The sequence below is a fragment of the Bactrocera dorsalis genome, chromosome 1, assembly GCF_023373825.1.
Source record: "Bactrocera dorsalis isolate Fly_Bdor chromosome 1, ASM2337382v1, whole genome shotgun sequence".
In the NCBI taxonomy this organism is placed as follows: Eukaryota; Metazoa; Arthropoda; class Insecta; order Diptera; family Tephritidae; genus Bactrocera; species Bactrocera dorsalis.
The window spans coordinates 41,270,782-41,285,261 of record NC_064303.1 but is presented as its reverse complement, the minus strand read 5'-3'; the positions used below and the strand labels follow the sequence as shown (position 1 = coordinate 41,285,261).

General features: G+C 36.4%; 1 protein-coding gene across 13 annotated transcripts in view; it reads left to right on the top strand.

The window, feature by feature from the left end:
* Window positions 1–12,700, top strand: part of LOC105226205 (ATP-dependent RNA helicase vasa) — a 45,041-nt gene extending 32,341 nt beyond the window's left edge. For 8 of the 13 annotated variants that reach the window (XM_019990491.3, XM_019990484.3, XM_019990488.3 and 5 more), the window contains 2 exons: window positions 1,871–2,885; window positions 3,336–6,301. In XM_019990491.3, the coding sequence (XP_019846050.2) occupies window positions 1,871–2,885; window positions 3,336–4,590 (2,270 nt within the window). In that variant the 3' untranslated portion in view covers window positions 4,591–6,301. The other 5 variants (XM_011205035.4, XM_029551116.2, XM_029551118.2 and 2 more) reach the window with 1 other exon arrangement.
* Window positions 12,701–14,480: the final 1,780 nt, after the last annotated feature.

Sequence of the window (14,480 nt, the reverse complement as noted above, 5' to 3'; positions counted from 1 at the left end):
GAAGTCTAAAGAAATAAACTGGTTTGAAACTTTTTGCTTCGAAAATTATATCTAAAATAAGAAGTAGGTTACCTGATTTAAATTTTGGTACAATGGCTATAGCAAATGAGATTAAACCAAACATACAATTTATTATTTCAAATAAACAAAATTAAATGCTGGTAGAAAGACATATTAAAAAAAAATGATTACTAAAATCAAATATTTATTATACCTTTTGTTACTTGTCTTACTTTTTATAAATTTATAGTAGTTACAAAGAAACTTAAAATTGTTAGCCAATTTTACAGTTATTACCCACAGTGCAACTTCCCATATATGCGTGCGCTCTCATTTGTAAACATGGTGTGGGAAAATACTTTGCTCTCATTTGTAAATATGGAGTGGTAAAATACGTTGCTCTCACTTCCCTCTTCATGTTTGCCCGCGATGATCCCCTCACCTAGCCCTCAAAATGTGCACTCGTGCCCGCACGGGCAAAATGCCACTGAGGGCTAATATGCCCATCCCTGTACTGAAATCCATGGGCTGATCCGAGGCAAAAACCAACCGATTCGGTAAGCAGTTCCATGACAGTCGTAACCAGAACGGACCCAGATTTTTATCCGTAACTCAATGAAAACTCAATATAATTCTGCCGCTCCCCCAACATCGCTATATACAACAAGTGCTCAAGTGAACATGCATTGATCGAAAAACGACCGGAATAGGCCAGACGACACGGCAAAATAATTTTGTTACAATGCACCTGAATAAAAAGCGAAATCGGTTCAAGGTACAATCAAAGTAGACAGACTGGGAGCTGTTACCCACATGCCTTGGTCCTTTCCGATTACCATTTGTTTTCATCGATGGGACATGCATTGGCTGAGCAGCACTTCGATTCCTACGCAGAAGTCAAAAATTGGGTATTTTTGGTCGGCGAACTTTTATCATTTCGCCTGAGAATTTTAAATTAAATTTTGAGTCATCAGAGAAAAGTATTGCTTTCCATCGTTTTACTGACCACTTGAGGTGTTTCCGAGTAAATTGTAATCGTCTTAGCCGATTTTTTTATATAAACGACTTTTTGGCTGCTTTATAACTTTTCACCCCACCTGCACCCACCTGCCTCTTCAGTATGGCATCAAACTTGCATATTTAATTCATAAACCACGCTGAAGACGAATTATCTGGAAACTGTTTTAGTTATCTAACATTTTGAATCATGCCATGTTGTAATTTGAGGTCTTTCTCCGTGTTAATGAGTTCTCAGAGATACACTTTTCTTAAATTTTATTATAATGATGTTCATTTATTGACGTAAAACTCGTTAAAAATGTCATTTTGAGATGCACCATTTCTATATAGTCTATAATAATAATTATTATTATTTTTTAATGAAACGATACATTTCTCTCCAACCATGGCCCCTATTTGTTTTAGATTCCTTGAAATAAGTAGAATTTTAATCGCGACATAACTTTTTGTAAAAATATAAAAAATGTAAAATTATGAAATGGACAACGTCATAAACAAACGAGATTTTCGTCGCCTATCGCTATAAACTAAGCTTATTATTTCACTAAATAAATAAATTATCTTAATGTAAAAGTAATTTTTTTTATATCCAAAATTGTAATGGTAATAGTCATCAGTCCATTATGTTTTGTTCGACACTTTAGATTAAAATGAGGTTAGAAATTTGCAATCATATTATTTTAGCGACTCAGTAATTATTAAGTTTCATTGACCGAACAATTTTTTTAGTTTTTATGCTACACATAGATACTTTCGCATACACAAAGAAAGAATTGAGTTATCTTATTCGTTATAAGCTTTTTTTTACATCGTTTTATACAACGCGTTGATTCGTACCGATATTTTCTAGCCCAACCACCTGAATTCCAATCGACAGCACAGAATTTTGTGCCCAATAACTTTATGAGAGCTACTATTCAAGAATTCTTACCCGAAGTGCCCGGCCGTATACAAGCGACAAACAATATTGATGAACTCTATTGCATTGTTAAATATCTGTTGGAAGCGTATAAAGTATGCTTGTCTACAGAAATGATTACGAATAATACTTCTTCAGATAATGCATCCACAGAGGAGATGGTGGTAAGGAATGGCAATAATCGCGAAACGCAACAAGAAAAATTTGATATTGATCAAGAAAATTCAAATGTGATTGAAAATGTTAGAGTTGACACTACACCAAATGAAAATGTAGACATTTCACATGTGATAGACGAAAAAAGAAAAGCACACTACAAAATTCAACTGTCCAAAAACATCGATTTAGCAACAATAAATCAATCTAAGTTATCCGATTTACCAGACTTATTCAAAGATGTAATATCTACCTCACAGGATCAAGAGACCCCAATGTCGACTACTTCTATGACCCCTTTTAAACGTAGAAAAACTAATTGTAACGTTAACTATAATAATCTAGGTGCTGGAATTGCAAGAATTGATATTATTCCAAATAAGATTCGAGGACATATAACGGAGAGGGAATATGCATTAAGAAAACCTTTACCGATGCGAAATTGTTTAAAAATTGTTCCGAAAGATCTCACACTCGTCAATATTATGCGTAAAATGACGTATAATTTCTTCCCATTGGAAGACATACTGGCAAACGCCGCATCGCCTGGTATGCATCAAATTGTACCATTTTTTGAAGATCATTCGCAACTAGAAGAGGGTAGTGCTGGGACATCGACAAGCATCAATGTTGCACGCCAACATGTGACGGCGTCATCGATTTCGGGTTTACCTTCAATACAATTGGTGCGATCACACTCGGGCGGCCTATCAATGCAAATTCTGAATGAGCAATTCAATACACCGGAGGAGATTTCAGATTTTTTGCCACGATACACAGAAAATAGCGGGTACAAACATACAATATTTAAAATATAAATCAATATTACTGAATACACATAACATAACTAAAGCATGATTAATGGGTTTTAGCTATGGTTTTACGGAATGAAGTTTCAGTAGTATTTGACTTTATAATCACTTTCTGACTTAACAAAGCTCTGTTCTTATCAAAGATCTGGTGTACTCGGGAGAAATATCTCTCTTCCTTCACTCAGTTTATCGAGACATATTCTAGATAGAACAATTTTTCCCTTAAATGCCCACCATTACGGTTACTACACTAGTTATTTTGATAATATGCCTTACTTCAGTTGTTTAAATTTCTCCTTTATTAATCAAGCTGTGCAAAACTAGCATTCACTTCACTTGCAATCATGTATCATGCTTGTAATTGCAGTATATTTCAGTTTTTTGGATTTAATGAATGCTTTTTTTTTAATTTTTGCAAATTGCGCCAGTCAACAGAAACACGGTGACATTTTGCCTGAATCATCGACAGACATTACATTTCTCACCCCGTATCCGACAACAATCTCCGCAGGAATATTGTCACGCTCAGATGAGGATCAGTTAAAAAGTGTTAAAAAAAATAAGCTTATTTCAGGCCCTTTATTGCCCCAACGCGCAGAACCATCAACCTCTAGAACTGGAACTTTACCATCAATACGAGAAGAAGAATTTCGACGAACATTAATAAGAAGGACTGTTCGAAACAGCGATATCTCTTCGACGCCGTTACGGCCCTTAGACGGTATAGCTTTGGAAGGGAGGGATATACCGCATTTTCAAAGTTATGCAAATGAGGGCAGCACCGAACTCATCAGTGGTGGTAATATACAAAGCACAGAAGCTGGTATTGTCTCGATAGTAAATCAAGATGTGCAAACATCTGCGATTGGGGTCTCTAAAGCTTTTGAATCAGTTGAACAAACGTCTATAATTCAATCATCACTACACCAAAAGGTTGTTGAAAGAAAAACAGATAAGACAATTTTGCCATCAGGATCATTGTTACATGTCCAAATACCTGAGGAGTTAGACACTTTAAATGAACCCCGGAATTGGTTGGAAGTACTACGTGAACGGCAAGTGGATCTACAATATAATAAATTTGGAATTTTACCAAAAAAACGCAAAAGATGCCATAAGCGCCGAGCCCCGCAGAACTTAAAATTAACACAAGCATGTGATTTTCGTGTGAGTTATCAAACCAACAATACTGAAATACTTCAGGCTTTATCGCCATTGCCCAGTCAGTTACCAGTGCCATTAGAATCGACTGCGGACGTCACACATATCCGTAATTTGAATAATGTTCACGAAACACAATTTACAGTTGTAGAGCAGCCATCTTACGAACAATTTGTATATGAGCACATCGAGTCGATTTCGACTATCATGGATAACCTAGTTGAATGGCAGAGTGTGTTAAAAGCTTGCAATCGAAATAGTGAAACAAATACATCAACTGCATTACTGCCCGCATATTATGCCTACGACGTGGAGACTCTTCTAAAAGCTGACATAGCACGCTTGCAGCTCAAAATGAATCTATTGCAAGCGATTATTCGCAATGTGTCGTTTAATGTGATGAAGAGTCGTTTATTGAAAAACAGAAGCCTTGCTGCGGTTGCATTCAATTTTTTAATAGAACTCGAATCTGCCGGGATTATACGAATAAAGGAGCATGGGCATTGGGTGGAATTAATTTAACTTTATGCTCATAGTGCGCATTTTTTATGTTTATATGTAATACACACATCTGTAATTGTGCGTGCGTCTATCAATGTTGAATATGTACACTTAAGATCAAATATGTCCCGCACTGCTGCCCTGTCAACTGATTGTTTACGACAAAAATGAACAACGAGTTTGCTTGTGTGCTTGTGTTTCCAATGGAATCACGGCTAGGAGAATGTTTCGTTGATGTGTCTTTCTGTCCGCGAAGCTGAAAAATCCTCTTTGAAGAACGCACCATGAGTCCATTGACGCAATAGATAAAAATCGCCAGACAACCTATTTGCGCGGTAATATCCAAATTCACACGAACATAAACAAGTGTTTGTAGATCTCTTTATTCATTCGGTGTACGTGCGTAGTTTAAAACCATCGGTCTGGGTCATATTTTATCTTAAGTGAATCCACCACTAGCTTTAACTTGATCTCTTACGAGTTCAATCGATTTTAGATATCGCTGCTGACTCATATTCGTACAATTAAACAATCAATATTCGGTCAATAAATGAAAGCATTATTGGTATCAATATGCGATTTCCGAATATAAAATGTCCATCCCAACTTTTTGAACTGTTGACTCTTTAGGTCGTTGTATTTTTGCTGCAGTTGGATAAAATTCATTGCAGCATCTGTATGGGTATTTTAGGATGACTAGCTTTCTTATTATTGCCAACATAATTTTCTTTTCCGCTATTGTTATGTCGTTATTAATAACAAAAGTTTAAATTAATTGGGTTGTTAGTTTATAACAATATATATGTACCTCTTCATTACTTAGGAACTAATGAAATATCGCAGTATACACGTATCTGTGTCGCAAGTAGAGTTGAATATGCGTTCAATAATATGCGTCCACTATTAAATTTTTCCCTTATTTATTTTATTTAACTATTTTGAAGTCTTAATAAATATGTACTAAGTGAATGTGTATATTATATATGATTCGGAATATTTTCCATGGCTAGCCACAATTTTTTCCCATATTTGTGACTGCTTCTGAATTTTTTTTCTTTTGACGCGATCCAATTTTTGGCTTCTTCTTAAGAAAGACCTTGGCAACATCTAGCCGAGCGTTGTCTTGTCGAGTTTTTCCGAGTATTGCAGACGTTTTCCCTTCAATGCTCGACTCAAACCTATTAATTGTGTCCGATAGAGGACTCCTGTAATGGTTTCCACTGGTTGCAAGAGTTCATAGTCCACTACGCCGAACCGATCAAACTTTTTACGTGTGCGCACGTTCCTTGCCTTCCACGTCATATTCGCCATTTGTGAACTATTCTCGACACGTTCCTTGACTAATACAACGTTCACCATAAGTTTCTACAATCCTTTGACGAGCCTGAGCTTTTTTTTTCGGATGAAAAGCAAAAGGCAACACTTTCCGCAAATGACCCTTGCCACTCACGAACAATGAGCACAGTTATTATAAAGACCCAAGGTTTTGTAACTGTTGATTCAATCAATTTGACTCGCTGGCGCCTATGAGAAAACGGTGGTTTTCTTTTTGTACGTCTGATGATATAATTGCTGAATTTCAATGGTGGTTATTCTAACTTCGAAGCAAAATTTTAGTTCGATAATTCATATATTTAAAGCCAACAAGCTTTTTAGAATCGATTTTTTGTTTTATTTATTGTCCTTAGGACATTAGTTTTACTTTATATTTAAAAATACCTAACACTCGTGTTTAAAGAAAATGGAAATCGCGTTGGAGGCGGTTTTCGTGGTGGTCGCGGCGGTCGTGGTTTCGGTGGACGGGGCGGCCGTGGACGAAATGGTTTTGGTGGCGATCGTAATGGTTTCAATGGCGATAGAGATTACAACGATACTGGTTTCAACAATAATAATAAGGGAGAGAATGAAGGCGAGCAGAAACAACGAGAGTTCTACATACCTCCGGAACCCACCGACAATGAAGATGAAATATTTAATAGTGGAATTTCATCGGGAATAAATTTCTCCAAATATGACAACATTCCAGTTAGGGTAAGCAAACTAATTTGTTTGAGTACTAAATATACTTGTATTAATGACATTTGAACATTTTCTTCTCTGCTTAGGTTTCGGGCGAAAACGCTCCACCACCTTTACTGACGTTTGAAAATGCAGGCTTGCGAGACATAATCATGAATAACGTGCGAAAGTCGGGTTATACTGTGCCGACGCCTATTCAGAAAACCGCTATACCGGTAATAATGGATGGTCGAGATTTAATGGCATGTGCCCAAACAGGATCGGGAAAAACGGTGAGTGTAAATGGAATTGTACAATTTGCATATGCAGTCATGGTCAGAGAAATAGTACTCTTTATTATTAAAATAGAAAAAATTGAGGAATGGGTAAGTTATGTACAAAAAATTAATAATAATATAATTTTTTCAATAGTTATTTTTAAAAAAGTTATTGAAGTTCCGATTGCGTAGTATGGGCTGGACATTTCCGATTCTGCGGAAATGAAAAAAAATTATTAGATTTGTTTTAGAGTTTGTCAGGAAAGTAATAAGACTGAGTCGATTTAAAAAAAAAAATGTATTGAACCAATCGTTACAATTCTTTAAAAATTTTCAAAATAGGCTCCTTCTGTGTCGATGGAGCGCTGCCAACGGGATTTACATAACTCGTTACCCGTGATTACGTTGATTAAAAAATTGGGGGTCACTTTCACACATGTTCAAATTTTCTTAACACACTCCCACTTCCCGCAATTTCTGGTCGTCAGTGAGCTTTTTTGGGACCATCTTCGCGCACACCTTGTTCGAGTGCTCCGTCACAATGTCATAAACCATAGATTTTGATAAATTTAACATCTGGGCAATTAAACGAATATTTAGTCAACGGATTGAGTTCACGAGTCAGATTGTCGGTGTTTATCGAAGTCGCAGGTCTTTCAAAACGGTCTTCATCGGCGACATCTTACCGGTCCTTCAAAAAGACCTGGTACCACCGAAACACAACATTTCTTGCTATAGCAGCATCTGGGTAAGCCTGCTTAATCGTATCAAACGTCTCTGTCGCAGATTTACCGAGTTTCACACTGAATTTAATCGTGTACCTCTGATCTAACGAACGCTGCATTTTCGGCTTGTTCCACTCACAGAAACTGCTTGTTCGTTAGCTAGGAACGCGCACTACTGAATCCAGTCGAAAGAAAATCAGTCCTATTACTTTCCGGACAGACCCTGTAAGTGTTATAGCTTTTCAGCACTCAGAACGTTAATACTTTGTTCTTTCTTTACAATTTTTCGAAATTGCTTGACATTGTCGAGGCAAATTATACACTAATGTGACACATACTTAGTGGAACTGCGTACAATGCCTCCACGATCCGTGCTTTTTCTGATGATAGCTCTTCCAGCATGCATGTTGTTAAGTGCAGAAGCTTTGCTGATTTTTTTTTTTCAGAAAGTTAGGATCACCTTTAACAAAATTTAATGAACTATTTAGCATGAAACGGCACCAATTTACTGTTATAAGTTGTGGAAGTCAAAACAGGCATTCACTAACGTAGGAAATTATTGCCATGACTTTATTCGAAAAAACTAAAAACTGATTAGAATAATTTGTTTTTAAAGTGTGCAGAAATAGAACTCTTCAAGACTGCATGTCTCCAATATATTTATTAATTTATTTGGTTTTCACATATATTTTTTTATTTCTAATCACAGGCTGCATTTTTGCTTCCTATCATTAATGGCATCTTAGGAGAGAGTTTTGATTTGTCAATTGGAAAACCGCAGGCGGTTATTGTTTCTCCAACTCGTGAACTGGCGATCCAGATTTTTTCCGAAGCTCGAAAGTTTGCATTAGGTTCTTATTTGAAAATCAGCATAGTCTATGGTGGCACCTCAAGCAAATATCAAGGGGAAAACATTGCCAAAGGCTGCCATATCTTGATATGCACTCCTGGTCGTTTGTTAGACTTTGTCGAAAAGGGTTTTATTACATTTGAAGAGACCCGTTACGTTGTGCTGGACGAAGCCGATCGTATGATGGATATGGGTTTTAAAGACAATGTTAATACCCTTATGAATCATCCTACAATGCGCCCCATGGATGAACGTCAGAATTTAATGTTTTCTGCAACATTCCCTGAGGAAATACAACGTTTAGCTGGTGCTTATTTATCAAACTATATATTCATCACCATTGGTGTGGTAGGAGGTGCATGCTCTGATGTTACACAAGAGATTTTTGAAGTTAAAAAGTTTCAAAAACGTTCCAAACTAATGGTAAATTGTATTACTGTTTGTATTTTGTAAAATGAACTATGATTATTCATTTGATTAGGAATTACTGAGTGAAAGCAGCGATGGAACCATTGTCTTTGTTGAGACAAAGCGCGGTGCAGATTTTCTAGCTTCTTTACTCTCCGAAACTGAGTTTCCTACGACTTCAATTCATGGCGACAGATTGCAGCGTCAACGAGAAATGGCTTTGGCTGACTTCAAGTCCGGGAAAATGAAAGTCCTAATAGCAACTTCAGTCGCCGCTCGTGGTCTCGGTAAGCACGCAAGCTTTGATTAGCAGATTTTGTTTTCGGCTTTTATAAGTTGCATTCTTTGCGTTAGATATAAAAAATGTTAAACACGTCATCAACTACGATCTTCCGAATTCCGTCGATGAATATGTCCATCGCATCGGGCGTACAGGTCGCGTCGGTAATAACGGACGCGCAACTAGCTTCTTTGATCCAGATCAGGACTCGGCCATAGCAAGCGATTTGGTGAAAATACTGGAAGGCGCCTCACAAGAAGTGCCCGAATTTCTTCGATCATGCTCGGGTGTGGGCGGTGGTGGATTTAGCAATACACAAAGCAAATTCGGCGGTCGCGACGTACGAAAAAATGTGCAGCAGGTATGTTTAATTTAATTTACACTAATTTTTTTCTCTTCTACCACAAAGGCTTACATAGGCCCTGCCCCTTTATAAAGTCAAAAATCGTTGTGTGTGCTCCCTGTTTGGACTCCCGGGGCTTTATTTCTGTCTTTACAGATTGCTTCGCGATCCAGCTCCTTGAATCGACACAATCGACTATAGAATTATTATATAGGTAGTTGTTCTTATGCCTGCGGTAATAGCCACTGCAGATCGGGAAAGTTCATCCGCCTTTTCATTACCAGCAATGTCTATATGACGAGATCGATTTGAGTGCTGCTTGACTCTCGCTGATCATAGCATTCCGAAAGTTACGCTGGAGATTTATCTCTGCACACTGAATTATTGCAAATACCAGTCTGAAAATTGTCGGGGAGGTGCTCATGGGCGTGAAGACATGATTAAATGCATGGATTTGAAATTTATACTTGCTTGCCACGCCCATTATAACAAAATTTGTTAAAATTTTAATCTTTGTAATTCATTTATTATTATTACTACCATATTTTACACTAACATTTTGATATTTAAGAAACTTTTACTGATTTCCACAAAACTGGCATAGGTACTACTTTTTTTATGTTCACAGCTGTATGCATAGACTTACTCGCGATATACATTCAGTGCCGGACAAAACATATTGAACTCATTCCGTACTATATTATCATCTCCTATTCTCGCAATTATCATTTTAAATATAAACAAATCACTCAGATTTGAATGCAAGTAAAATTAAAAAAATATAAATTCATTTTAAAATTCATATTTCATATAACGGGTGATTTTTTTGAGGTTAGGATTTTCATGCATTAGTATTTGACAGATCACGTGGGATTTCAGACATGGTGTCAAAGAGAAAGATGCTCAGTATGCTTTGACATTTCATCATGAATAGACTTACTAACGAGCAACGCTTGCAAATCATTGAATTTTATTACCAAAATCAGTGTTCGGTTCTTTTCTTTTTTATCGACAAATTTTGTTCAGCGATGAGGCTCATTTCTGGTTGAATGGCTACGTAAATAAGCAAAATTGCCGCATTTGGGGTGAAGAGCAACCAGAAGCCGTTCAAGAACTGCCCATGCATCCCGAAAAATGCACTGTTTGGTGTGGTTTGTACGCTGGTGGAATCATTGGACCGTATTTTTTCAAAGATGCTGTTGGACGCAACGTTACGGTGAATGGCGATCGCTATCGTTCGATGCTAACAAACTTTTTGTTGCCAAAAATGGAAGAACTGAACTTGGTTGACATGTGGTTTCAACAAGATGGCGCTACATGCCACACAGCTCGCGATTCTATGGCCATTTTGAGGGAAAACTTCGGACAACAATTCATCTCAAGAAATGGACCCGTAAGTTGGCCACCAAGATCATGCGATTTAACGCCTTTAGACTATTTTTTGTGGGGCTACGTCAAGTCTAAAGTCTACAGAAATAAGCCAGCAACTATTCCAGCTTTGGAAGACAACATTTCCGAAGAAATTCGGGCTATTCCGGCCGAAATGCTCGAAAAAGTTGCCCAAAATTGGACTTTCCGAATGGACCACCTAAAACGCAGCCGCGGTCAACATTTAAATGAAATTATCTTCAAAAAGTAAATGTCATGAACCAATCTAACGTTTCAAATAAAGAACCGATGAGATTTTGCAAATTTTATGCGTTTTTTTTTTTTAAAAAGTTATCAAGCTCTTAAAAAATCACCCTTTATAAGAGCTAGAAAAGTTACACGTTAACCTAAGCATCCAGTATCCTAAAAATTTAATAATCAGCTAGAAATTATTTTAAAAGTGATATATGAGCACGATATGCTTGGGGTCGTTATCGTGAAAAAAATAAATTCGCCATCCATTTCCATGGACTCTAAACGTAGGGTGAATCAGGCCAGACAAGACATCACAACCGATTGGAAGTTTCGCCACGACAAAGGCTCGGCTCACACCGCCTTTCTTGTGAATCCCAACGACATCCCAACGCTTCCGCAGCTGCCCTACAGCCCAGATGTGGCCCTCCGGACTTTATTGTTTCCTTGCCTGAAAAAGCAGATGAAAGTCAAGCATTTTGAGATGGCAGGGGGGATTCAAGCAGCATGCACCTCGGCTCTCAAGACTCTCAAAAGTTACATTAATTGGCTTCATGAGTGTTTCTAGATGAGCTAAACAACAAAAGTTGTTCGCGTACGAAGTAGTAGCAAATGCTTCTTTGTTTTTTGTTAGAAAAAAAACTGGAGATGACTCAACTAAACCGTTAAATAACGCAAAACGGTAAATTTTGAGTGGTACTCAACCGCACCGTCAAACATGAATCACTCTTCACTATGGCATTGCGAGCTCTCGCACACCGACTGAAACAACTGCAATTTTGAATGAGCAAAACATCGACCTATAATATGGTCCTGACTTAGCACCGAATGATTTCTTTTTATTCCCGTGCGGAAGAAATAAACAAGATGTCATCCTTTTTCGGCACCTAAAGAGATGCAGTAATGCGTTTAGAACGCATGTTTTGGAAACACCTCAATAAGAGTGGCAAAAGTGCTTGTTTCAAGTTCTGCCGAATTGTGCAGCATATACAGTTCTAGTTACAAAATTAATATATTCCATTTCACTAAAATTATTAACAAAAAACTCATTTATTTTCTCATTATATTTATATACATACGTATGTACGTATGTAACCCGTGCAACCACTACTGGGTTAAATTGGGGCTTTTTTTTAAGAATTCAGGGATCTTACTCAAGATTGAGCTTCAAGGTTGGCGAAATATTTAGGTTGTTTTTCCTTTTTTTTGTTTATCCTCGGATATTCTAAAGGTGATGTTAGGAAGATGTTATTTGATTTTCTTCGAGAAATTATGTACACATTTGTGTTAAATATATAGTATATGTGTATGTAGATGCTGTAATATAATTTTTTTTTTTCAGTCCGATGACAATTTCATCACTTCGGCTGGTCCTGGTCCATTGGAAGAAGAAGAAAATTGGGATTAAGAGAGGACACATTGAACATGCAAGATTCCTTGATTATTGAAATTTTTTTACGTTTCATTCGTAAGAGTTTCATTTACTTTGAACTTAATTGGTTTTCCTCTCCTGCAAATTATTTTAGCAGTTTATAATTTTTACTTCTATTACATGAATTTATATATAATATTTTGTTTATATAAAAAACAGAAAGTACAAGACGAAATAAATGAATTTTGATAACAAAATGTCTGTGCATTAAGGGGCTATACCAGTGTGACGCATGAAAAATTATGAGATTTTCGTGAATTTTTTCAAGAGAAAGTACGCGATTTTGAACTTCTTTGAACGTAATAAGGTATATTTTTAGCAATATTTTGATAATTTTTTTTTTTACAAAAATGTTGAAAAATAACGGAGATATGGGCTGTCTTCGGAGGTGCCAAAAAAAGTGCAACTGCTGGCATGATTCCGGCCGAATGAGTAGCTGAAACAAAAAAATTTGAAAGACTTATTAAACTTAAAGATATTTCCTATACAATGAACTACGATCTTTGAAAAATATCAAAAATTAACAAAATTGCGTAATTAAAAAAAAACCTTTTTTTTTTAGGAAAAAATTGTCTTTTTTATGCGAAATTGACAATTTTTAATCAATCAAAAAGATCGTAGTTCATTGTATAGTAAATGTATTCAAAAATACTCAGTTTTAATTTGAAGTCGTTCAGTCAATTTCTGGTTGAGTTATGATGATAGCAATTTTGAGAAATGTCGTTGCGAGAAAAACGCGTTTAAAGTTTCTTTTATACAGCCATGGCCACGCAAATAGCACACTTAGTCGTAAGAAGCAATAAGCGCTTATACAATTGACAAAAATCTTCAAAAGAGTAAAAAGGGCTTAAAGTATTACTTGTTTATTAATTTATCTAATTAAGTAAAAAGTAGCAAATAGAAATGCAAAAAAAATAGTACCAATTGAAAAACTTCAACTCCCTCCGAAATGGCTTGGTCACTCAAATAGCACATTTTACCAAAACTGCAAAAATCATGTGAAATTAGTGAAATTTAATTAACGATTTGGTGCCATAATATGTTTACGTTTCTAATACTTGGTTCTATATTCCAAATTTTCAATTATAGCATCACATTCGCATTCTATAATACATTATTTATAAACCTCTCGCATATCTTCTTTGGGATGGAGTACCAAGCTTCCTTAATGCCTTCGCATAAATCCTCAAAATTTGTAAAATTTTTAGCAGCTATTTTAAAATTAACATGATTCCATAAGTTTTCTATCAGGGCTTAACGCTGGCTAATCCAAAACATTTATTTTTTCTTAAGCCAATCCTTTGTGATTTTCGCTGTGCGCTTAGGGTCGTTATCCTGCATAAAAGTCCAGCAAAGGGGCATACAGCTGAAAGCAAATGATTCCATTTCGTTCCTTGATATGTCTAAATATTGATACCAATCCTTTTTCCCCTAAATAGAAATAATTGGGCTCATGCCGTGCCAGGAAAAGGCACATCACATCATGATATTTCCGCCTGTGTATTTTATCGTCTTCTTTGTGTACATGGGATTCAACGATTGACCTTTATAACGATGAACAATACTTTTCCTGTCAGACCCATACTATTAATTTTCGTTTCATCTGTTCATAGCACATTTTTCCCAAAAATATGGTCTTTATATCTATGTGTTTTCGCGAAACGTATCCGATTTTGGATGTGCCGCTTTGACAGAAGTGGTTTTTTTTCGATTCGGGCAGCCAAAAAGTTGTGCATCATTTAAACGTCTTCCAACAGTCTTCCGCGATATATTTAATCCATATTCTTTATTAATTTCCTCTATTATTTGTCTTGAAGACTTAAAAGGGTCGGCCTTGCTCTTCCAGACTATGGCTCTATCTTCAGTAATTGTTGTCTTTCGCGGTGGTTGTAGTTTTTTTTTGTTTTTAGTCAAACAAATTTCGTTAGCTTTTATGAGTGTGCTATTTGCGTGACCACGGCTGTATATGTTTGCACC